This window comes from Vidua chalybeata, chromosome 5, assembly GCF_026979565.1.
Source record: "Vidua chalybeata isolate OUT-0048 chromosome 5, bVidCha1 merged haplotype, whole genome shotgun sequence".
Lineage (NCBI taxonomy): Eukaryota > Metazoa > Chordata > Aves > Passeriformes > Viduidae > Vidua > Vidua chalybeata.
This window is the reverse complement of record NC_071534.1, coordinates 36,834,553-36,858,339: the sequence shown is the minus strand read 5'-3', so window position 1 is coordinate 36,858,339 and position 23,787 is coordinate 36,834,553. Positions and strand designations below refer to the sequence as shown.

Here is a 23,787-nt window from a genome sequence, read left to right as displayed (position 1 = left end):
TCTTGAAATAGACAGAAAAAAGCTTAGATCAAAGAATACCTATGCAGGGATTAATCATAATTACCATAAAGTTGTAATGGAGCTTTGGTTTTTGATTTGAATGGTTTCCTATTATTTCTGCTTTTCACTGGGTTGGCTCTAAATAGAAACCATTCTGTTTGCTAATGAAAGTCTATGAAAAATCTAACTGTGAAAATCTGACTAGTACAAGGCTTGGCATCAGTTCAGTAGGAAGATAATGATTTTAACTAAAACCAGTTTGAAATCCAGATAGAGATTTTCCATGTGTATGTTTTCAAGCTGAACAAAAAACCCATAAAGTTCATAGTTTTTCATAAGCTACAAATTATACAGTTGGAAATACCTGTCAATCATTTAATTTTTTGTATTTTGCAAATCTAACAAAATACTCTTCCTGCACTGTACATTTGGGGGCCTATAGCTTTACTAATGATGAGGGAAACTGGAGGACTAATTTACCCTTTCTGTCGTGCACTGGTTTAGGCATTTTAGCTCTTTAGCTTGGTACCATCGCTTGGGTTTCTGAATTATGTTGCCTTGAATCCTGTTTTAACGTCGAATTCTAATATTCTCTGAAGAATAGCAAAATTGAATATTACTACTATTTATAAATCTCTTCAAATAAAAGATATTCTGAACATGCACTTGGTGGTTCATTCCTCCTGTGTTATTCTAATGGCTTGCTGAGTAACTGAGTTCTAAAAGACCTCCACAGCCAGTTTTTCCAGGAGAATGCTGTGGGAAATGGTGTCAAAAGCTTTACTAAGTTTAGGTAGACAAAATCCACAGCCTTTCCCTCATCCACAAAGTAGGTCACAGAAGGGGGTCAGGTTGGTCAAACAGGACCTTTCTTACAGCATGCTGGCTGGGCCTGATGCCCCGGTTGTCTCACATCTGCTGTGTGATGGCACCCAAGACAATCTGCTCCATGATCTTCCCTGGCACTGAGGTCAGGCTGACAGGCCTGTCATTCCTCAGATCATCCTTCCAAACCTTCTTGTAAATGGGTGTCACATTGCTAACCTCTCATTGTCTAGGACTTATCCAGTGAGCCAGAACTACTGGTAAGTGATGGGAAGTGACTTGGTGAGCACTGCTGCCAGCTCCCTCAGGACCCTTGGATAGATCCTGTCCCTTCTGATAGACTTCTGTGTATCTAAGTGGGGTAGAAGACTGCTGACCATTTTCCCTCAGATGTTTGGTGCTTCAGTTCTGCTCTCTGTCTCTGTGGTCCAGCTGAGGGGGCTGGGTACCCAAAGAACAATGGGTCTTACTATCAGTCTGAGACTAAGAAGGCATTAAGTACCTCAGCCTTTTCCTCATTCTTTGTCACCATGATAATCCCCATATTCAGCCAAGAATGGAGATTCTCAGCCCTCCTTCTGTTGCTAATATATTTATAGAAACATTTTTAATGTGTTTTACAGCAGTGTCTAGACAAAGTTCTGCTTTGGCTTTGACTCTTCAAGTTTTCTGCTTGCATAACCTCGCGATGCCCTTGTAGTCCTCCTGAGTTGCTTGCCCTTTCTTCCAAAGGTCATAAACTTGTTTTTTGTTATCTGAGCTCCAGACAAAGCTCTCTGTGCAGCCAGGCTAGTGGTCTTCCCCACGGGCTTGTCTTTCAGCACGTGGGGATGGTCAGCTCCAGCACCTTTAGGATTTCTTAAATATGTTCAGCGATCCTGGACTCCTTTGCTCTTCAGGCAAAAGCCCAAGGGGCTCTCTCAATGAGTGTCATAAACAGGCCATGGTAGCAGTTCTGCTGACCCCTCTCCTAACTTCTCCAATAATTGAAAACTCTATCATTTCATAATTGCTGAGCTGAAAATATCCTCCCATCATCACACCACCCACCAATCTTTGTTCACAAACAAGGGCTCCTTCAGGGCAGCTTTTTTACTTGTCTTACTCACCAGCTGTGTCTAGAAGTTAACTTCCAGACACTCCAAGAACCTTCTATATTATTACCTCTCTACTCTATTATATTTTCAATATTATTTCAATTTTTTTTTAGTCTATTAGCTATGTCCTTAAGTGTTTAACAGATGATAAAAATAGTAATTCTGAAGTCTTGTTAAAGTAGCATAAACCAAAATGAGTAGTTCTTTAATTGTGTTTGTATTGTTTGTGGTTTCATCCAAATCAAGGCATGATTCATTGTCTTACTAAGAGGTAAAGAATTAGAGCTTTAATATAGGAGACACTACTACAGATAAGGTGTAACTTAACTTTGGGTTAAGGAGAGGAAAAAATAAGGTTTAGAACAAGAAGCAAATAGGATTGCTACCTTATTTGTTAATTGCTTGTATTTTCTTACTCACTTGGCATGTGGACTTTTTGAAGAGCAGGTGGAGACAGGCTGGGGGTGAAAAATCCCTTACTTGTCAAAGAAAACAATCAATTGTATTAAAAAGAAGAGAAAAGTTGATGGAGGAGAATGAGGCTCTTTGGTGGATATTTTTTACCAATAAATATGATCTGAAGGAAATGTACAAATGTGCATGTGATCTGTAACAGTCCAGCAAACTGTTCTGTTAAGGACTCTGCAAGGAAGTAAAATTCTGGTAGAAGTGCTCATTTTTACAGTGTAGATGTCTTTGTAGAGATTCATATCTGTCAAGAATAACTGGGCTGTTCCTATGATGGTAAATATACTTGAAAGGGCATTTGATTATAGTGTGGCAGTTCCACAATAAAGCTGCATCCAAGTGACTAGTGAAGGTAGGATTTTTGAAAAGCCCTTCAAAGATATGATGTCTTGAATCATATGGCATTTAAAACAGGAGATTTCGTTACAGACAGAACATTCTCACAGTAGCACTCCATAGACAAAAGCAAAAGAGAATGTATTTCTATTGGCTGTAATGAAGAATTGAATAATGACAGTAGTAGCCACAGCTGGTAACACTTGCATATGAGAAAGTTACAGCTATTATTTTTGTAGAAAATGTCTAATAAATCCTTCCTTCTCACAGCAGGTGATTTCTGGCTTTTTAAAAGTTTTGGCATCTTTCATGATGTGCAGTTTCTTATGCTTCAGGAAAATTCAAGAAGTGCACATCACTGAATGCCAGTACTCTTCTTACAAAAAGGTGTTGCTCTTCAGTCAAAAAGCTATAAATCAGGTAAGAAGGTGGTTAGAATATGAAGAGGCTTGGTCAGCACCAGTTGCTCTGATTATGTTTCTGAACTGCACAGATTGATAGAGGTTGGCCTTATCATTCAGTCATCACTCAGGGTGGTAATGTGCAATACGATACTAGGTCTGTGTGAGATTTTCTTCTGTAGGCTGTTGTTCCAACTCTGTGCTTGAAATAGATGGTTTCTTACATGTCTGGTGTCACTGGATTGCATTTTTGCTAAGATTTTACTGCGCTATGACAATGCATCTCTTTCAAGTAATCAGCGCTTGGTTTTTGTTTTTTTGGAATTAAATAGAGAGAGAAGTACCAGTGGTTTGAATGTCTGGTAGATGTGTTTTAAAAAGCACCTCCAGTGTTGTAATAAGATATTTCTGCACTGGTTTATTTTCTTACATTTGGTTTGATTATTTTGGAGCCTCATCTCTATTACTGTATGTTTGTCAACACTGCATTTCATTTGCTGTGTGACAGCTCATTGATCACATAGATCTGTATCCTTTTGAACTTCACTTGCTGCTGTGTATGTGTTCATCACTCACTCTGATTTAGTGCATCATCAGCAGTTTGAATTAGTTACCGTAGGAGTCTCTACTTCTGTGATAAATTAACTACTTTTTAGGCTTTACATTGTACATTTGGAAGAATTTTCATACAGTGCTTTGGATAGATACTGCCTCTTTTGGTGCTGTAGAATGGCCACTGTATTGAAACAAATTAGTCAGCCTTTCACAGGAGCTGTCTGGGGAAGTGTGGTGTTCAGGCTATTAAATTCAGCAAGGTTCAGATTTCAGTCATTTCCTAGTGTCATATTGCTGGCTATTTAAATTTACTTTCATCCGCACTGCTTTTTCCTGCTTTTTAGACACCAACAATGTGCATGAAATAGTAATGCATGAAATATTTTAATCTATTTCCATGGTAATATATTATTATCTATTTTTTACATAGTGTATTAAACAGTGTACCCATTTAATACCTATTTATTATCTTGTTATTACCAGTTCATAAAAGTTAGTTGTTTGCTATCTTTAATGAGACATCTTTAGAGACTTCTTTTCAAGAGTTTTCTGTAAAAACATAAAAAATCTGCAACGACAAACAAAAAATCAGGCATCTTAGGATCAAGGTCAGTGAAGCAGTAAACTGCCATGCTGCTTTCAGATCAAAAATGAACATGGAACTACCTGGAGCCTTCTTTTGTTCAGTCCAAGGATGTAACTTTTGCCACCCAGGAGGAGCATCTTTATATCTACAGTACTTCTGCTGTTGCAGCTGGTGCATTTACTAGATGTTGAGTAAAGTACTTTTCAGCTGATTCTGCACCCACCTCCTCTGCTTTAGAAAAGAAGAGTGTATGACTTTGGTGAACATCGAAGTATCACCATGGATGTTCTGGCAATTAACTGTCCAAGATAGTTGCTACCAATCCCTTTATCTAAGAATTGTCAACTGGAGAACTTGAGCATGTTAAAGGGAGGACTTCAGAAATCATAGGAAATCTCACAGGAGCTGACATCACTGTTTTCTACAGTGCATATCATACGAGATTGTTAGCATCTTTCACCTTTTTTGCACCCTCAGCATTTCTTTTGCTTCTAATTGACATCACTCTGGATTTTAGTTTACATTTGTTAAAGGAATTCAGGGTTATGGACTGAATTCCTATAGCTTTTTCCATCTTGACTTACACAGGTCAGTAAAAGACAGTAGGTCAGTTTCTTGCATAAGAAACTTCTATAAGTTGTTGTGTCACAATATTTTTTTCCTTTGAAAATGTTAAAGACTTACAGCATAGTAAGGGCCAGACTTGGGTATCACTCCAAAAATGGAAATTCTTCCTCTAACTCCAAGAGTATTTGAGTATACTGTGTGTAGCAAAATGCTAATGCTTAAAAGAAAATTGTGTTTGAAGTTGCATAATTTAAATGTAAAAGAGAAATGCTAAAGTTAATTTTATTTTTCCTTTTTTTTTTTTCTGTGTGTGCACCTTTACCAGTTTTTTTTTAATTATGCAAGTACCCAATGTTTTCTATATAGGACAATGTCTGATTCAGTTCACAAGGTGGACCATGCTAACTGAATTGTTCTTCTGTTCAATAGTTTCATATAATTTTCATTTACTTTGTAGCCCAGTTCGTAATTGCTACATTCAATTTTCTTAAATGTCATCCAGCGTGGTATCAGAGTGCATCACCAACAGTTAATGCAGAGGACAGAAACCTCAAAGGGAAGAAAGGCCTTGATGCTAGGGTGGAGATCTAGGCACAGAGAAATTGAAGTTAAAATTTACATAGGTGTGAAGTATGCAAAACTCCCATGTGTCTTAGCACTTAGGGATCAGAAGAGTTTATGTGTTCAAAGCACAGCTTCCACTGGCATAATTGTCAACTGTGTGGCTGTTGCTCAGCCTGTGAAGACATCAACGTGGGCCTCCAGAAAATGTTTATCATTCAACTAATATTTCTTTAAAGAAATTAATGAGAATGGAGTGCCTGTACATCTGAAGGGAAGTTGGATGAATGTGAGTAAAATTAAAAAGAGCCATGAAATTCAGATATCTATTTTGAAACCCAAGAAGATATTCTGTTAAAATGTTTAGCATTTTGTACCACTTCCAATATTCAGAACAGATGTCACATCCGGTTCAGTCACAGAGTCCACCTCTGCTACAAATGAGACCGCAGTGCTCTCCTGGTGTGCAACAGCTGATCCACAGAGTGAGGGTATTTGGTTTATCTACAGTTCTGCAGTTTAACTATTACCTTTTTGAAAGCAGAACATCGTCAAGGCTGAACATAATGCAGCCATAATTTTAGCAGCTGCACATCATGTGTGCTGGTGGATTTTGCCCCATATAACATTGGTGCTCTGCAAAGGGAGCTTCTTCCTAAAATGGTGCATTAGCAGAACATTCCTGTTTGGTTATATAAACTCCTTTCCATCTTTCTGCTCTGCTGTGTGTTCCTGGAGCATTTGGATCAGACAGTTTTCTTCCACAGTTGTTGGGAGTTGCCAAGGAGAAGGGAAACAGGGGCTCTTTGCTTTCTGCTTCAGGGCCTGAGTGTCCTTCTGAGCTTAAACAGCTCTAAGCTGTCCCTGCAGGGAGAGAGAGGGTCTCTATTGCTGCTGGGTCATCTAAAAGTGATCAGTGCTAGGAAAAAGCATTTTCCTGAAACGAGATAGTTTTCCTTCTGACCTTTAGAGCTGTGCTCCAGTGCATGGGGACAGCAGAGGAAAGGACACACTGATAAAAAAAAGTAAAATGTGATATTTTTCAGTACTTTCTGGTGTTGACTAAAATTTTGGACAAGAATTCAATCTTAAGATGGACTCTTTGAAGACAGGATTTCAGTTCAAACAGTTACACTTTGCCCACATTGGAGGTCGCAGCAAGGAACATAAAATGTGGTGAGGGTAGCTGCTACTGAACCTCAAAAGCCAGCAATGTCCCCAGTGCCTGGGTTCAGAGCAAGGTTATGGATGGTATTGCCTTCATTAGGAGGAAGTCATAGTGTTCTTCAGCTAGGATAAAATGTTACTTTGCTCTGCTGCTAAAGCTTTTTACAAAAAGAAAAACAATTAGTATACACACTGTGTATAAACCAAGTTTGTTTTCTCAGAACAGAATTGCCCTTTATGGCAATGTTAGAGTCAGTCATGTTACAGATACTGCATAGTTACTCACTTGGTGTGCCTTCAGTGAGCTTTTTTTTGTTGCCTGTGAAATTCAGTTATGACTGTTTTCTCCTTCATTTTTATTATAGGAATTATTAAGAGAAAGAGTGATAGGTATGAATTTCCAGATAATGTCAGCAGGCTCAGCAGCTATTTACAAAAATGCTTTCTTTTGGAATAGAATTACACTGTTTTCCTGATAGCAGCTCAGTGCCAACCTTACCTTTGTTGCAATGAAGCAGCTCAGTGGATTTTACAGGGCACTGGAAGGGAAACATTTTGTGCATGATTTTGCTGCTCTTATGCAATCAGAATTTCCATTAGCTCTTTAGAAGTCAGTGGGGATATTTTCAGAACAAATACTGCAGGATTGAACTCCTAGTTAACAACATTATATATATTGGAAATGAAATAAATAGATCAATCTACTTCAGTCTAGTGGAGGACATTCAGGAAAAAATATCCTGAATCCATGCTGGACAAAACATGCTGTTGTAAAAACTTTCCTCTCTCCTTTATCATCTCTTTCTTCTCTTCCTCCTCCCTTTTGCTCTTCCCCTTCCTCTTCCTTTTCCTTTCCCCACATGCATTTAAAGCTAAGTTACTGTAGCTATGTTGACACACATATTGCCAGATGTAAGGGCTAATGATTTTTAATGTGTCTTCATTTTGGAAAAAAAAAAAGGTGCAGCTCTAGGGACTGAATTGTATAAAAGTGTTTTGCACAATGAGAAACATTTGCTCATTGCTTCTCTATTACTCACTGTTAATGTACAAGTGTTGCAGCTCCTTATGATCTCAACATGGTGACATGCTTGCAGTAAGTTTTCTTGACTGGTTTTATGGACACCTTTTCATAATAAGTAGCAGTAACTTCTTTCCAAGTCTGGTGTTTATATAGGGAAAATTGTTACAGAAAAGTACAGCGGAGATTTTTTGCCTGGATAGCAATTCTTGGGCATAGTTCAAGCTAATGCAGAGGAATGAGCAGGTGCCATCTAAATATCTCTGGAAAACTTTCCATCTTTTTTTTTTTTGTGTGTGTGCACTAAGCATATATTTTTTGAGTAATGTGTGGTTTTAGGTTAAAGTGTATTATACAACCAGACAAGAGAGAATTAAATGAATGTACAAATTCAGTCAAATATATGCAGTTCAATTTCAGAGAGTGCTTTATTTCTGTAGGATTTGTCCTTAGCTCAGTATTTTAGTACCGCTACCAAATAATACATCAAATACATTTTTCTTTAAAGCCTAGCTTCATATACTAGCTAGTTTCTCACTGCACAGCAGATACCATCAGACTCTGCCATGCACTAACTTTGCAATTCTTCTAACTGTTCCCTTTAGATTTCACTGCAAACTTCTTTGCCACCACACTGCAACTGCTGCTACTGTGTTTCAAAATGGAACTGCCCTTCTCTTGATATTAATAGCTAAAAGGTGAAGTTGAATTTTACAAGGGAAATAAACCTCTCCATTTAATATTTCTGATATTTTAACAAGGAGTCTCAGCAAAGCAGGCTATATTTTAAAGTAGCTGGAAATTTGTCAGAATACAGATTTTTAATTGGTTTTAGATGCCTCATTCACACTGAGTTCACAGAGTTGTACTACAGAAGATTATTAATTGAAAAATTGAGTTCCTTATAGGCACTTGAAGTTTTTCTTCTTTTTTTTTTGTGTTGGAATGAAAATGAAGGGTCATGTTGATTTTAGTTGGCTTATTTTTAATTTACAGTACTGGTTTCTTATCAACAAGCAGTGGGTAGAGCAAAGAAAGCAATCCCATTGACTTAATGATGGCTCTTGCCTGCTTTCTTTTACTGGTTTCTCCTGTATCTCAGCCTGCATATAACAGGGCACAGGTCCTGTCTGGATCCTCTAAATGAGTGTTATACTTCTGATACCATGGATGAGATACTCTCAACATTGCCCTAATTTTTCTGCCACAAAATCAATGCTAAAACTCCCATTGGCCCTTATAATGCCAGAAATGTCAGTTCTGCTGATCTGATTATTGTTAGCATCAATGGGAGTATCATGAATTACAAAGGAAAAAGGACAAAGTAAAATGCTATAATTATGTGGCCCATTCAGCATCATTGGCTCCAGAGAAAATTAAGATTTATTCCCATGTGTGGTTCCAGTTTCACTCTTTCTGATTAGTAGCTATAGCTTGCTGTTTAGACATAATGATTTAATTGTAGATATTACATGTTGACTGGATATTTTCCAGTTGCTGGCATTGTATCACTGTTGTACATGAAAAAAGTCTAAATGCACCTTTTGTAAATTAAGGGCTGGAATTTTAGCTGGTGTACAGTGATAGGATTCCACCGAGTTTTATCCCTAGGATTTTATGTGTTCAGTGAAATAGTAACCCAAAGTGAAGGCAAAACACAGCTGAAGTGAATTTTTGTATGATGGCTTTGAAGTATGTTGCAAACCTTTTGTGCTATCTTTAAACTTCTTTTTACCTATTTGTGAGTTTGAACTAGAAGCTAGCTAAGAAGTTCCTGGTAGTAGACATTTTAAACAAGGTAACACAAAAGTTCATTCAAAGCTGCAGAAAGTGGGAATTGGATTAGTTAAACCTCATAGTAGCCCCATGTGGACACTTTAAAGACTGGAGTTAAATGTTATTTCCTTTCTTTGATTTATGGTAGTGTTTTTATTATTATTTGAAGCTTCTGAATTTAGTTTAGTTCAGTTTTGAATGCAGTGTCCACACATAATTTCTAATGCAGGTTAACTAATTCACTGTAAAAATTAGCTTATTGATGAGAAATGACACTACCAGCTGTTACTTAAACATTTGAAAAGAACATTTGAGCATTGCTTTTAGAGAAATACACTTCAAAATGAGATTTTGTTCCCCTTAAATGTGATGCACTGATAATCTTTCTCTTAGCTATATTCTGAAATCACCACTGTGTATCTTTCTGTCCAGTCTCTTTCATAATACTTGGCACATACTTGGACAGGACGCTGGCTTAGGGAACCACTGTTCTGTTTTCCTCAATGCTGCCTCCAGCTGCTTGTTCTCCTTCATTCATGACCACCCAACACTACTTCATTTATACCAGTGGAAGAGTTTGGAGTCCTTCTTGGTAAACTTGATCAAGGAAGGAAGGTGTCCTTAGGGGGGAATGTTAGATTCGCTCCTATACAGGCCATTTCAGAGGTCTAGTCTGCAAAGCAGCATCACAAACAGGGTCATAGGTCCAAGGAACAGCACACACAAGGTTGTGGGACCTGCTTAGTCTGGCTGTACCACCGAGTTATCATCAAACTGTAGCTCAAGGCAGATACAGGAAAGCATTTGATGCTGTGACTGTAACAGATGTGATAATTTTAATACTAGGTAATGACTATCTACATAAGCAGGCTTGCTATCTGCAGGCATTACCTTATACTCCTTATGTGCTTGCTATTTCAATATATTTTTGATGCTGGCTTTTTGTTATTTTAAGTTGAAGTGATTTTTTAGTTAGTTAAATTCTTGACTTTTGAGAAACTTTATTTTTCATAGGAAGAATATTTTACAGCAGTAATAGATTAAAGTATAGGAAGAAAATCAACATTTTTGATCCTCTGGTAGAAACTGTGATGAAAATACATTCTATGACTCTAGTATATTCTGTATGTTGGCAGTTTATTACTAGACTGCCTGAAAGCAGTTTGGGGCACTTCTGGTAAAACGATGTAGAAAGTGAAGCAGTTGTTTGGCTTACTTGTCCAGGAAAAACCTGTTTTCCAGTTTTTTTCTTAGCTGGCATTGCAGTAGTGCTTTGACAACTGGTCTGATAACAGCTGTTCTTTCAGTTTGGAGGTAGCTCTGCAGCTCGACTCACTGGTACAAATTAATTCTTGACACAAATAGAGTTAACCCCCAACTAATTTGCCTTACCCAGTGTTGACCATGACCAGTAAGGTAAATTTACCTACTCTGTTTCTTGGCTGACTGCCCAGCCGGGAGGGTGGTCACTTCTCTTCCTTATGGCTGTTTCTTCAGGATTAGTCTGTTGTAAAGCTGAAAAATACTGCAAATCTAGTTGGCTATTTTAGCTTTTCTATTCGGTAGTCTTCCTCTCTTATGAGAATCTTCAGAATTTTGTAGCTTGCTGGTAGTCCTTTACCACTGGTTCTTACTCCCTTTTGTTTGTTGCTCACCTTTGTGAACATGTGCACTACCCTCTGACCCTTGCCCAAGCTTTTTTATTTGAATGTTAGACAATGTTAAGATAACGTGTGATAGTAGATTTGATGTTAGCAGTGTGAAGGAAGGGAGGAAAAAGGGGCATGTTATAGTCAGAGTCAGTATCTGTCAGATGGTGTCTGTTGGCTTAAGATTAGATATATAAATTGCTAGGAAAACAAACACACTGGATTTGATACCTAGAGCCTTAGAGACTGATTTATACCTGAACTAAATGCTTTTATTTGTAGAGTTAAATCTTCAGTGATGAACAGCACTCATGTATAAAACCATTGAAGAAGAACATATTGTAGGTCAAAGGGAGGAGGATGTGCACTGAGGAGTAGGAATGAAATACAAAAAAGGGAGGTAGAGGCTGGTTTGGTTTACCTGAGCCTTGAGCAAGGAGAAACATAGCCACAAGAATTGGAGATGAAAATAGTTTTCCACTTTTCCTCCCTCGTATAGTGGAATTTTCCAGTTATCGTTAGGAGAAAAATGAAGTTACTCAATCTCAATCTGTTTCAGATCTCAGCATCACTCATGTAAGTCTGGAGCTGTTCCTTCAGCTGAGCAATCAACTTCAAACAGATTAACTGAGAAGGGAGTTTAGTCCTAGATTTGATATTTCGGTTTCTGTTTATAGATGTAAAATCTCCCCTGAAAGTAAGGCACATGTTTGGAGACTTACTCCTCCTTTACACTTGCTTAACTTTTTGGTATTAAGTTTCTGGTATTTATCAGTCACTACCTTTTGTTAGTTGTGAGCATTATCATGTTTGGATAGTGGGGTAGCTCACTTAGTTTGTAACCAAGAGGCTTAGTTAATAGGCAATATTGCAGAAAAATGAAATACTTTCCCCCTTTAAATAATCTCCTTTTCTTAAAAATATCTACTACAATAAAAGGTCTGAAAGTTTAATCAGTACAGCATTACTGAAACCATCTTTCAAAATCTTTTAACGTTTTTCACTGTTCCTACTACTGTTCAAGCTATCTTCTCCAGTTTGCAAGAAATAATTTCAAAAGCATTGAGCCTTTTAATTCTTTTTTTGGGGGGGATTAAGATTACTGTTTGATAACACATTATACTGTAGTCTAAATCTGTTGGGATTTTTGGAAGGCTCTTACATTTTGGTAGTGCAATAATTGGACTTTGTTTTCATGGTATCACAGAATCAGGATATTTAGTTGTCTATTTATTTATTTACTTAATGTTAAGACTTGCTAAAACATGTTAGTAAACTGCATTGTCTGATTAATTTTTTATCAATAGAGGTGAATGGATCACATTCCATTATTCTTTTTGGCAAATAGTGGCTTCATGTTTTAATGTGAAAATATTAGGAAGAATTTTACAAGAAGATGCGTGCTGAAAATGAAAACCCAAATGATTATTTTGGGTGTGTATTTTTGATTAATTTTTATGTTGTGTGACAGTGTCCTAGGATCTGTGAACTCTTCCTACTTTCTCCATGACAGTGAAAAACTTTAGAGGCAGCATTACAGCGAAGGAGAATGGAAGAGTTGTAGAAGAGCACTCTTGAGTCTTGAGTTGTTAAAGAGATTTTCATGCCTTCTTTTGTGCGCACATACACTGAAGGGTATAGCTAACAGGAAGGTGGCTAATGCATATCTTCATACTCCAACTTACTCCTGTCGATGGAACAGCTTTTGTCAGTGATAGACTTGCAAGTTTATGATGGGAAGCAGCCTTGCAGCCAGATGGTTTTGGGCATATGTGTTTATGAATAAGTGGCTTTAAGTCACTTTGTCTCCTTTGGAGCTGTGCTGAGCACAGCTTAGATTCAGACAGCTGTGTTTTCAGTGTCATTCTCCTTTTCTGCTCTGTGGCTTGCATCTGTGTTCTGTCCACTATGGTTTTGCTACTGAATGTACAGGCTAATACTCCAGCCCTGGAGAATTACAGTGAATGAGAGCATGTATTCTGCCCCTCTGCAAGCTGCTTAAGACTTAGATAGGAGGAGGAGGAAAAATGGATTATATTCCTGCTTGTTCCATCTTTAAAATAGACAAACAGGGTATGTATAGATCTTTGGCTGCTATTTTACTATTTCCTGATATGTATTTGATGCTGATATGTCTTTTCCTTTTTAAGCTAAATGCCTGTCAATGCAAGAGGAAGTGAGGCTCATCATCTGGTGAATGAAAGTTCAGGCAGGGTCAGAAACTATCCAAACTACCTTTGGAGTCAGCAGCTGGGGTGGCAGTATAACTTTGCAGCAGAGCTGGGAGTGGTTGGGTCTGGCAGAATTCTCAATATAAAAGCTGTACACATTCCATAAAGATCTGTAAAAACATGAGTGGCTTGGGGAGAGTGATGTGGGGAACAGTAATGCACTGTGTCTTCTAATGCTAAAAGTAGGAAGCAGCAGATGAAACCAGTGGACAGGCAGGCATTTCGAACAGGTATCACACAACAAATCACTGAAGTGAGAAATGCTTTTTCATAAGGTGTTGGAAATGCTGATTTGTTCAGAAAGCAACCAGCCAAATTCACAGAAGATAACTATTAAATGCAAGGATACTAATCTGCTTAGGATTTCTGGTGCCGTGAAGTGCTGGATGATGGAAGAGCAGTTGTGGGAGGTACCACTGTATGTTTTTTTAGTTTTATACTGTTTCCAGGTGTCTGCTACTGATTATTGTTGAAAAAAAAATATGAGGATAGGAATAAGAGGATATTTGACGGGACCCAGTTCAGAAGCCTTTTGCTCATGTGCCTCTGGAAAGCACACTCAGATTTGAGATTCCAATGTCGGTTTCCTACTGAAAGCCTATGTTGATACACGCTGTCACTTACGACTGCTTTTTGTGCATGCATTTGATAACACTCCTAGTTTTATGTTGCGTTTATGCTCTTGATGCAACTTTCAGGAAATAATGACAGAATTGATGATTAGGCTGTATGGTACAAGGATCGTACCAAGACGTGTTTCTTATTGTATATTCTTATTTCATGGTAAAGGTGAGGATTCCTTTTGTTTTTCTTTGTGAGATAAACATGTTAGATTGGAGGATAATAAATTTTTAACTGAGTGACAAGCCACATTTAAACCTCCCAATCTCTTTATTGGGAGGAAAAAAAACTGAACAAAATCAAACCCAAAAGAAAAGGCAGAAGCATTTAATTTCTTTGCAGTCTTTCTGAACACAAAATGTAAAAGTCAAATATAATGTCTAATGGTAGACTGGTAAACAGGATTATTGCCTGGATGAAGTCCTCAAGTGTTCCACCCATTTTATTTTGCTCTATAACGATTCTAACAGCATCTCTCAGAAGGACCAATATATGCAGCATTTTCTAGTATTGCTTAAAATATGCAAATATCTGTTGTTATTTATTTACCTTGTCCCACTTTTGTTTATTCCTATTTTAGCTTTCTAATTTGCAATTCAGCTTCTTTAGCCTTGGAAGCTATTGAATGTTTCACTGTGCCTTAAATGATTCTGTATTTTTAGACAAAAGGGAAGCACAGTGTGCTATAGGGGCAGCCGGTATGATATTGTCTTTTTTCTGAGTTAGTCTCATGACATTGTTAAGACTCAGCACTGCATTTAAAGAGTCAGTGTTCTCATTTAGCCTTCCTAGTCTGTGATTAAATGGGAGTTGTTGTTTGTTTCACTATAAGTTGGCTGACAAAAGCTATATCTGTCACAGGTGCTACAATTTGTGTATCAGAAAATTTGCTTTCCAAATGCTAATTATTCCCAAAGTATCTTACTTCACACAAAGCACAGATAACACAGTCAGCAAATTTGTCCTAGTTTTATCACTGTGCAGTAAATTAGGGTTTGTCTTCTATCATTGTGTAAAGTAAAGATGGTAGAAATTCAGTTGTAGGAGAACCAGTTGATGTACAACCTCTGATCTGTGTTTTTCACTTAATTCTCCCAATCAAATGCTTGAAATGTATGTTATTCCAGCAATCACTGCTGAATTTCACTTCTGTAACTGAGTGAGCTGTTGTCAAGGGACATGGGATACTGGGAAACAACAGTGTTGCCTCTCCAGAAATCATTTTAAAAAGGAAGTATTTTATGCTTGAAAGACCTAGACCCAAGCTGGTAATATGCTTAAACTATTAATTTTGGAAGTTATTGTAATATGATGGAAGCTTATTGGGAATTATCTTTCTGGTTGTTACGGGAGAAGAATGGACGTTCAGTTATTGAAACTGTGGCGGAATAAGTGAAAGCATTCAGTTTACAACTTCCTCAGACTCTGAGTCACAGGTGGCTTGAACAAACATGTAGGTTCCTGTGCACAACCATCACGTGTCCTCCACGTGTCTTGTCATGTGTCTTCCACTGTTCCCTGTTGTGGAAAGCCTTTGTGATAACCTGTTGCAACTCTAGTTGCCAGGATGATGTATTTTGACACTGAAGGGCCAGGATCTCCCTAGATAAGAGTTTGGAGTTCAGATGGACTATTGCTCAGTTAAATCTTATGTAATGAAATGCAACTGTTATCCAAGTGCACAGATTTTTGACACTAGACAAAGCAGAATGACCTGCTAAAATAGCAACTAGAACTGTGTTTCAGCAGCTTCTCCTTTCATTGCCAAGAATTACATAGGAACCTTTCCCAAGATTAGTATTCTAAATATATATATATATATAAAGATATTTAGCTTATAGAATGAATTACACAGAAAAGGAAGAGCATTTAATGTTGTAAATTAAATTTTAGCAACAAGTTTTGCATTGCAAAGTAGCTTAAGAAACTGCTTATTTATTCCCTTAGGATGAACATATTGTATATTTCTAAATTTCTAACAAATGCAAACATTGATGTGATTTAACTCCTAATAGCAGCAATGCACAGCTCTAGTTGTGTGGCCTATGTATTGTAATACCGATTTTCATTTTTATTTTATTTCTGTAGGACTATTTAACCATTCACAAGTATGGCAATGCAGCCAGAAATGATCTCTGGAACACATTGTCAAAGGTAAAATGTTTTAATCTGTTGCACCAGGGGAGAAATAGGAATTTGCTATGGTGTTTTTCTTGGTGAGATCAGGACTGAATAATGCCTATTGAGATCTTCAAACCACAGAGCAAATATCAAAACTGATACAAAGAAATTCCATTTGAGTTAACCTAGTGGCAACATTAAAAATATGAGTTCTGCAGCATTTATATACTTTGTTATGTTAGAATATATTTCCCTGCATGTGCTATGTCACTGATGTGCAGTGAAAGATACTTCATGGAATCTATCAGTGACTTCAGTGGCAGCACACTGAGACCCATAAGCTAGAAAGCACGTGAAAGTGCCGAACTTTGGCATTTCCATCACATGAGTTTGTGATTTTGGATGGAGTTAAGATTTTTGTGAAGGACAAAAATATTAAATCCTGAAAGTATGATGTAAACAGAGTACTATTTACTGTAATAATTTGGCATGCTATAGAGACTTATATATCCAGGGTGGGCTTGAGTTCTAGAACCTGGTCTAGGGCTCCACAATGGCTATAATTTTTGTAAAATGAGCAAAGTGTCCCATAATTTCTCCCCTATGGGACTAGTCTGAGCTAGTCTGAGTCTTCCCCAGAAACAGACTGAGTGGAGGGCAATGTGGAGTACAGTCAGAGAGTTTTGGCACAAGTACCAGTTCAAGCCCTACAAAACATGACAATCTAGTTGTAACTATTGACATCAAAACTAGGATTTAGCTGGAGGTCAAGACATCTAAACAAGCAGGTATATACATGTAAACTAGGTGTCCAAGATCCTCTTCTTCTCACTGAGTCTTCAGTTGCTGACTCACAGACTTCTAACAGCTTTTACCTTAATTTATCCTACCTAGTTTCCAGCTGCCACATGAGAACACGTCTGTTGTAGATACACTGGTTCTGAAAGAATATGTTGAATATTTTAGGACATGTCATTTGATACTAGTGAATAGGAACAACTGGAGTCCCAGAAATCTAGTCGATATAATTAGCAGAGCATAGAGAGTAATTCAATTGGCTAGCCACTACATGATTATTTTATAATAAGCCTGAACCACTGACTGTTGACTAGAGACTTGAGATGGTTGTTCAGATATAGGCAACTAGTGCCAGATTACATGCAGCAGGATGTTTAAGACATTCAGGTGTGTCTAACCAATTTAGCATAAGATATATGGGGAAATCTCTGCTCTTCTGGAGTGGCATGTAAAGGTCAAATGACATTATTCACCTACATGTGGTCAACTGAACCAAGTCCTATGTCTGTACTGACTAATGAGAGTTGAGACAAGTAACATACAGTCAGGCTTTTAAATCCGTGTCTTAATTTGTAGCTGAATGTCACTGCAAGAATCTTTCTTTCCTTCCTCTGTTAAAGGCTCTGGGACAGTTCTGGGTGATGGGAGGTCGGAGGAATGAATGTTGTCTTGAAAGAATAGCAGAATCTGCAGCTAATAAAGTGGAACAAAAATGAGACTGTGTTCTGGTCCATAACCACTATAGCTATACTGTATGCTCATATCTACTCTTGCAACTAATAATTCTGCTTGCCTCAGTTGTAAATGCATTTGTTGCCAGCCCCTTTGTTCCTAAGGCAGTGCAACTGCAGCTTCAGTTCTGAAGACATCTTCTGCTTGTATTCATCTGAGGTTGCTCAGTCTGTGATCTTGGACTGTTTGACAGCTAGGAGCATGTCCGTTGCTGAAGAACAAATGATGACTCTTTCCCCTCATATGCATTCGCATTTCCCACAATGCTATAGTATCTCTTTGTGTTTCAGATGAAAATCCACTTGTAAAACAGCATTTTTACTGACATGTAGAATCAAATGTGAACACATTAATCCTCCATGTGTTCTAACAGGTGCAGTTTATGAAGCAGCAGGGGATATCTTGGTATACATAACCTCACTTTGGACATAAGGGACAATATTTTCAAATAATTTGTAATTTTGATTTTCAGAACAGATAAGCCCTGTATTTTTAGAAATTAAGGCCCTTCAAATATGCCTTATTGTAGGTTCCTAGATCAACTAACACTGTCTTTTTTAACCTGAGTTGGTTAAGAATAGCTACCCAGTATTTCTGTGGCTCTTGTTAAAATCCTGTAAAGCAGGTTATTTCTTCTGTTTCAGCAGAAGTACTTGAATGATGTGGAAAACATGATTTTCTGACTGTCACTCTCCTCTCTGTTAAGATTACTCAGCATTTATTTTTAAGATACACAGAGCCTGAAGTTCAATTATGTAGTGTGTGTTTATTCTGTGTAAGTGTGCGTGTGTATCTGCATACATGTGTGATGGTTATTTTACCCTCCAAAAATAGTTATGATCCTAGGGACAGAAAAAAAAAAAAAGGTTTTACATGTTGATACTGCTTCAATGTATTGAAACTTTTCTTTTTTTTCCCAAGGCTTTAAAAAGGGTTGGAAAATCTGTAAATATCCAAGAGGTAATGGATCAGTGGACACTACAGATGGGTTACCCTGTTATCACTATCTTGGGAAATGAAACTACAGACAACATCATAGTCATCTCCCAAGAGCGTTTTGTTTATGATAGTGATACTAAACCCAAGGATCCTGCCCGTGGGGACAACAGGTACATGTATTTCTCAATTACTATCTTTCAAGATGCTTTAGTTTTTTAAGTAAGTGCTTTATATGTGTATCTTTATGCAAATGGTTTATTTAGAAATCTAAGCTTTGCTTGAGATCAATAGTGTGTGGTGATACTTCAATTTGAACTGTAGTAAAGTTGAGTCTAATGAAAAGAATTGGGGAAAAAATGCCCAATTGCATCCTGACAATTCTCTGTGGCAGTGTCTTGCATCACTCATCTGTTTCCTTCCCTTTTCTTTTGATTTTGTCACACTCCATGAAGTAATTTGGAATGTGATTGGAAGGTCTGATAGTTCTTAAGAAATTATTTGGAGTGGACCTCTCAATGCTCATACACCGAATAGGCAGATGTAAATATATGTCAGCTACAGACCTTGCTCTACTTGGGAAGGAGTCAGGAGCTGAACTGGACCTCTGTAGAAGGCAGGGGGTTCACCTCTTACGTTTTTGGAGGCAGCTGAGCTGATCCTATAGGAACTGTTACACTGGCTGAAATCAACATCTCTGTCTCTACCGCTTTTCCATTTATTAGATTGTTTTGTTCCTGCTCCCAGCTGACTATATATGCTTCTTTCATCCCAAAGACAAGCTGACACTCCTGTCTGATCCTGGGGATCCTTATTGTTTCAAGCAGTTTTGGCATTGTATTTTAAGGCCAAGAGCTGATGCTAGAGAATTTCAAGATGGCCTTTGAAGTTTTTGTGTTGACTTGTTCATGCTCAGTTTGAGAGAGGGCACACTATTAACCTGGAATATTACATGTTTGTCCAGTAGATTTAGATTGTTTAAAAGTAAAATTTAATACAAAATTTTGATTGATATATGAGAGCTTGTAGAATATTCCTGTTGAGGAAGGCCTAAAATAATAGTAACATTTACTGGAAAGTGTTTAGAAGTTCATTATCTTTTTTTAGAACATGAATACTATGAAAGTCAAACATGACACAGAGTAAATAGTTGTTTTTCTGGCCATACTGGAACAACCTAACAGGGTATTAAGCATCTGTCTAAATTCTGGGCTGAAATTAGTTCCTTTGTGAAAAAGAGATTAAACAACTGAATGTGGACTATTGAAAGTGTTCACGACTCACAGCTCAGTGCAGCAGTAGAGAAATTCTCCCTTCCTATCTCGAAAATTTCTTTTGTGCAAGTTTATATATGTGTAATGTAATGTGAGTGGATTTTACTACACCAAACAGCAATTATTACTTTTTTGATTTACTGAAACAGATATGCTAAGCCTTCTATGTATTGTAGAAACTTTTAAAAATAGATTTTCTAGGTATTCAATATTGATTGAAGTAACTGTTACTGTAATGTATGAGTAAAGACTACTGGGTGTGTAAATGATATGAGGGTGATATGGTGGGTTGACCCTGGCTGGATATCAGGTGCCCACCAAAGCTGCTCTATCATTGTCTGCCTCAGCTGAGCTGGGGAGAGAAAATATGATGAAAGACTCCCGAGTTGAGATAAGGACAGGGAGAAATCACTCACCAGGTACCATCATAGGAAAAATAGATTCAACTTGGAGGGGATGGGGGTGGGGGCAAATTATTACCAATCAAATCAAAGAAAGGTACTGCATAAATAAACAAAAATCTTAAAACACTTTCCCTGTACCTCTCCCTCTTTCCAGATTTTCTGATTTTCTCTACCTTGTTCCCCCCCAGCAGTGCAGGGGAACAAAATTGGAGTCTGTGGTCAGTTCATCATATGTCTCTGCCACTTCTTCCTCCTCAGGTAGAGGGCTTTTGCCACAGCATTGGGTCCTTCCAACAGGAGACAGTCCTCCACAAACTGCTCCATCATGAGTCTTTCCCACTGGCTGCAGTTCTTCACAAGCTACTCCAGTGTGGGTCCCTCCCTCAGGGTGTAGTCCTTCAGGAACAGGTTGCTCCAGTGTGGGGTCCTCCACAGGCTGCAGGTGGATCTCTGTTCCTCCATGGACCTCCATGGACTGGAGGGTCGCATCCTGCCTTACCATGGGCTGCACCACGGGCTGCAGGGGAATCTGTGCTTCAGTGCCTGGAGCACCTCCTGCCCCTCCTTCTGCACTGACCTTGGTGTCTGCAGGGCTGTTTCTGTCACATATTCTCCTTTCTCTGACTGCTCTTTCCCAGCAGTTTTTTCCCCACGTTACCTCAGAAGTACTACCACAATGACTGATGGGCCTTGGCCAGCTTGCTTGGCCTTGGCCAGCAATGGGTCTTCTGTGGCTGGCATTGCCTTTGCTGAACATGGGGGAAGCTTCTGTTAGCTTCTCACAGAAGCCACCCCTGTAACACACCAAAACCTTGCCATGCAAACCCAATACAGGTGAGAATTAGACTTAGTTTTATTTTCATACATGACATTAATTTGTAATTCAAACTGTATGTTGCCATATGTGGAATGACCAGAGCAATACCACCAGGGCAAATTCTGCTGGGTTTCTTAGGAGATTTTGTCCACAGATTTTATTATGATTCTTGTTTCTAAACATTGTTTCTTGTTTCTAAACACTGGAAATAAGATTTAGTGCTAGAGAGAGCACAGGGAAAGATATCCATGTGAGCCCTGCCTGGAATTTAGTATCCTAACAGGCAATACAATACATATAGGTATCTACTTTGGCAGGTCTCTTCCCGCTTTGGATTATTTTTTTTCCTGTGCTTCCATTTGCTTTTAAGCACAAACAGAGAAGAAACCCCTTGCTCAAGAAAGGCTTTACAGATGGGTTGTTTTCTCCAGCCAGTGAGCAGACAGAGCTAATTTGCCACTTCCCAGTCGAAGTTATTTGAAAGTCATGTTACATAAGTAGAAATACCAAAGAACGGGAACCATATACATTTAGCAAAAGGGGAAACTCACCTATGCCATTCACCTTTCAAAAATCATCCATCAACTTTCATTAAAGTCCTATGGCTTACTTATAAATTGGTGTCTGAGTGTTATAACACTGACCATGCAGTTCGTTCATACACTGCCCACAGGCACATGTGGCTGGGTATGCACAGTGGCCATGTGTCAATAATGTCCTTTCATACCATCAAATTAACTAAAAAACAAAGTTGAGATACTGAGAATAAATTTAATCTTTTAGTTGGTAGTGACCTAGATATTTTTCAGTTGTTTGGCTTTTTTTTTCTTTTTTTTTTCCACTGTTGAAGTGACTATTTCTTCAGTTATTGTGAAGGCAGTAGACAGGGAAAATCACATTAGTGTGTGGTCATTTGATAATTTGAGATGCATTACTCTACCTTGATTTTTAATATTGAAAGAGCTGAAGTGTATGACATGATACAGTTTTTCTACAGCTTCACCAAGGGGAGTGGTAGCACTGTTGTGCAGTGCAGTGTTGCAGTGTTCTGGCTTGTTCTGTGGGTGGCTTTGGTCAGGAAGTTGGCAAGGGTTTACTGATGTCTGCTGATTTTATATATATATATATATATGTATATATATATATGTAATCAGCATGCGGGCTTTGTGGGTGTTACGGATCAGTGGCCTAATTCAGAGTCTAATAAAGTTGGTGCTTACCTCCCCTGCATGACCCATGAATTTAGGCATTGGACTCATGTCTCCCTGGGGAGCTGTAATAGGCACTGTAAATAACAGAGAGGAAATGGTATTTATACCACATCTGAGGCTGTGCTCTTGCAGGGCAAGCAACATTGGCTTCCTTAGGGTAGTTAATCTATGGATTAATCGTGATGATCATTCTAAACACCATAAGAAGTAGATCTGCACAAAACACAGAAAAATGTTCAGGTCCAAGCATTTCCAGGAGTTTATCATCTAAACAGGCATCACAGTACGCACTGGAGGGCTTCAGGGAAGGCTCTTAAAGCATCCATCTACCGTGTAGTCTTTTGTTATCCAGAGGTGGGGCTGTAGTTTGGTATGGCACAGCAATAAATGTCAATTCTATTGCTTTCAAAATGATGAGGAGTTTAAATTTTTGGTTCAGATGCTGTCTAGGCAAATTTAACTTTGCCTTACTGTAGAAAGAGTCACTTCAAAGTAGGTCTTTCAAATATATCTACTGCATAAGAAATGTAAATAAAGAGGCAACTGAATATTTTGGAAACATTCTGGTTTTATAAAATGTCTGTGCTTTGCTTTATGCTGTGTATTTATGCAGCAATTAACTGTTAAAAATGAAATGTGAAGCTACATATTTAATTTTTAACTCTGAAATCATGCAGAGGAAGACAGAAGCATCAAGCAGCTTTTTCTAAGTGACAAACGATAAACATGAAAATTGTTGATACCTTTGGCAGTAGTTTATGGCAAGTCCATTACTATAAGTGTTTTTAATCCTTCTACAGAAGAGAATGATTACATGTATTCCAATCTCCTGTATATTTGGGCTCCTCGTCATTATACCTGAAGAAAAATGTGTCTCAAGAGCCATACATATACAAACTGTGATTTATTTCTGTGCATAGAATTGACTGTATGGCTGCTAAGCTCTAACATTTGGACTGAAATTATAGAAGGAACACAATTTCACTTCTTTGTATACTGAACATAGATTTTACTTGACACTTATGCCTTCACATCATCCATAGTTCTTATTTTATGAGAAATTAAAACTGACAATTACAGACACTGTTCCTAGAAACATAATTCCTTAGAAGGGCCAAAATCACCAACTTTGATTTGAGTGCCAAAGCCTGTGGTTGGTATAATGTTTCAGTAGCAATTTCAGCTTATGCAAGCAAAACTTTAAAACTCCTATTATAACTGTATAATTCATATTCTATCCCTGTATAACAACCCTTTAGTTAAGTGTAGTTTGGTCCTGACTCCTGTATACCCCTGTGAGAATAGATTATGCCCTTAGTTTATAAGGCTCCAGGGGAGAAGGTGATACCATCTGACAGGGTTCAGTGGCTTTCCCTGCTTACAGAAAATCATGATTTTAAGGCAATAGTCTCATCCATCATTGCAAAACAGCTCACAGAGATGACAAAAATCTTACGAAAAATAATTTGTGGTGTAGACAATAAACTAACCAGTTTTGATGAAATCCATATACCTTTTATATACTATACTGAAGAGCAGACCAAAGCTTTCTGGTTGTGGGTGTGTTTTGCCCTCTAAAAATATACAGAGTTTGTCTCTGTAAAAGTGGAGAAGTAACCTTCCCAGTGTTATC

At 38.0% G+C, this 23,787-nt stretch overlaps 1 protein-coding gene across 1 annotated transcript in view; it reads left to right on the top strand.

Annotated features, from left to right (window-relative positions):
* The window catches only part of TRHDE (thyrotropin releasing hormone degrading enzyme), a 203,557-nt gene that overhangs the window by 113,833 nt on the left and 65,937 nt on the right, over positions 1-23,787 (top strand). Inside the window, exons 8-9 of the mRNA XM_053943823.1 lie at positions 15,950-16,015; positions 18,434-18,621. Coding sequence (XP_053799798.1) covers positions 15,950-16,015; positions 18,434-18,621 — 254 coding nt within the window. The remainder of the gene's footprint in view (positions 1-15,949; positions 16,016-18,433; positions 18,622-23,787) is intronic.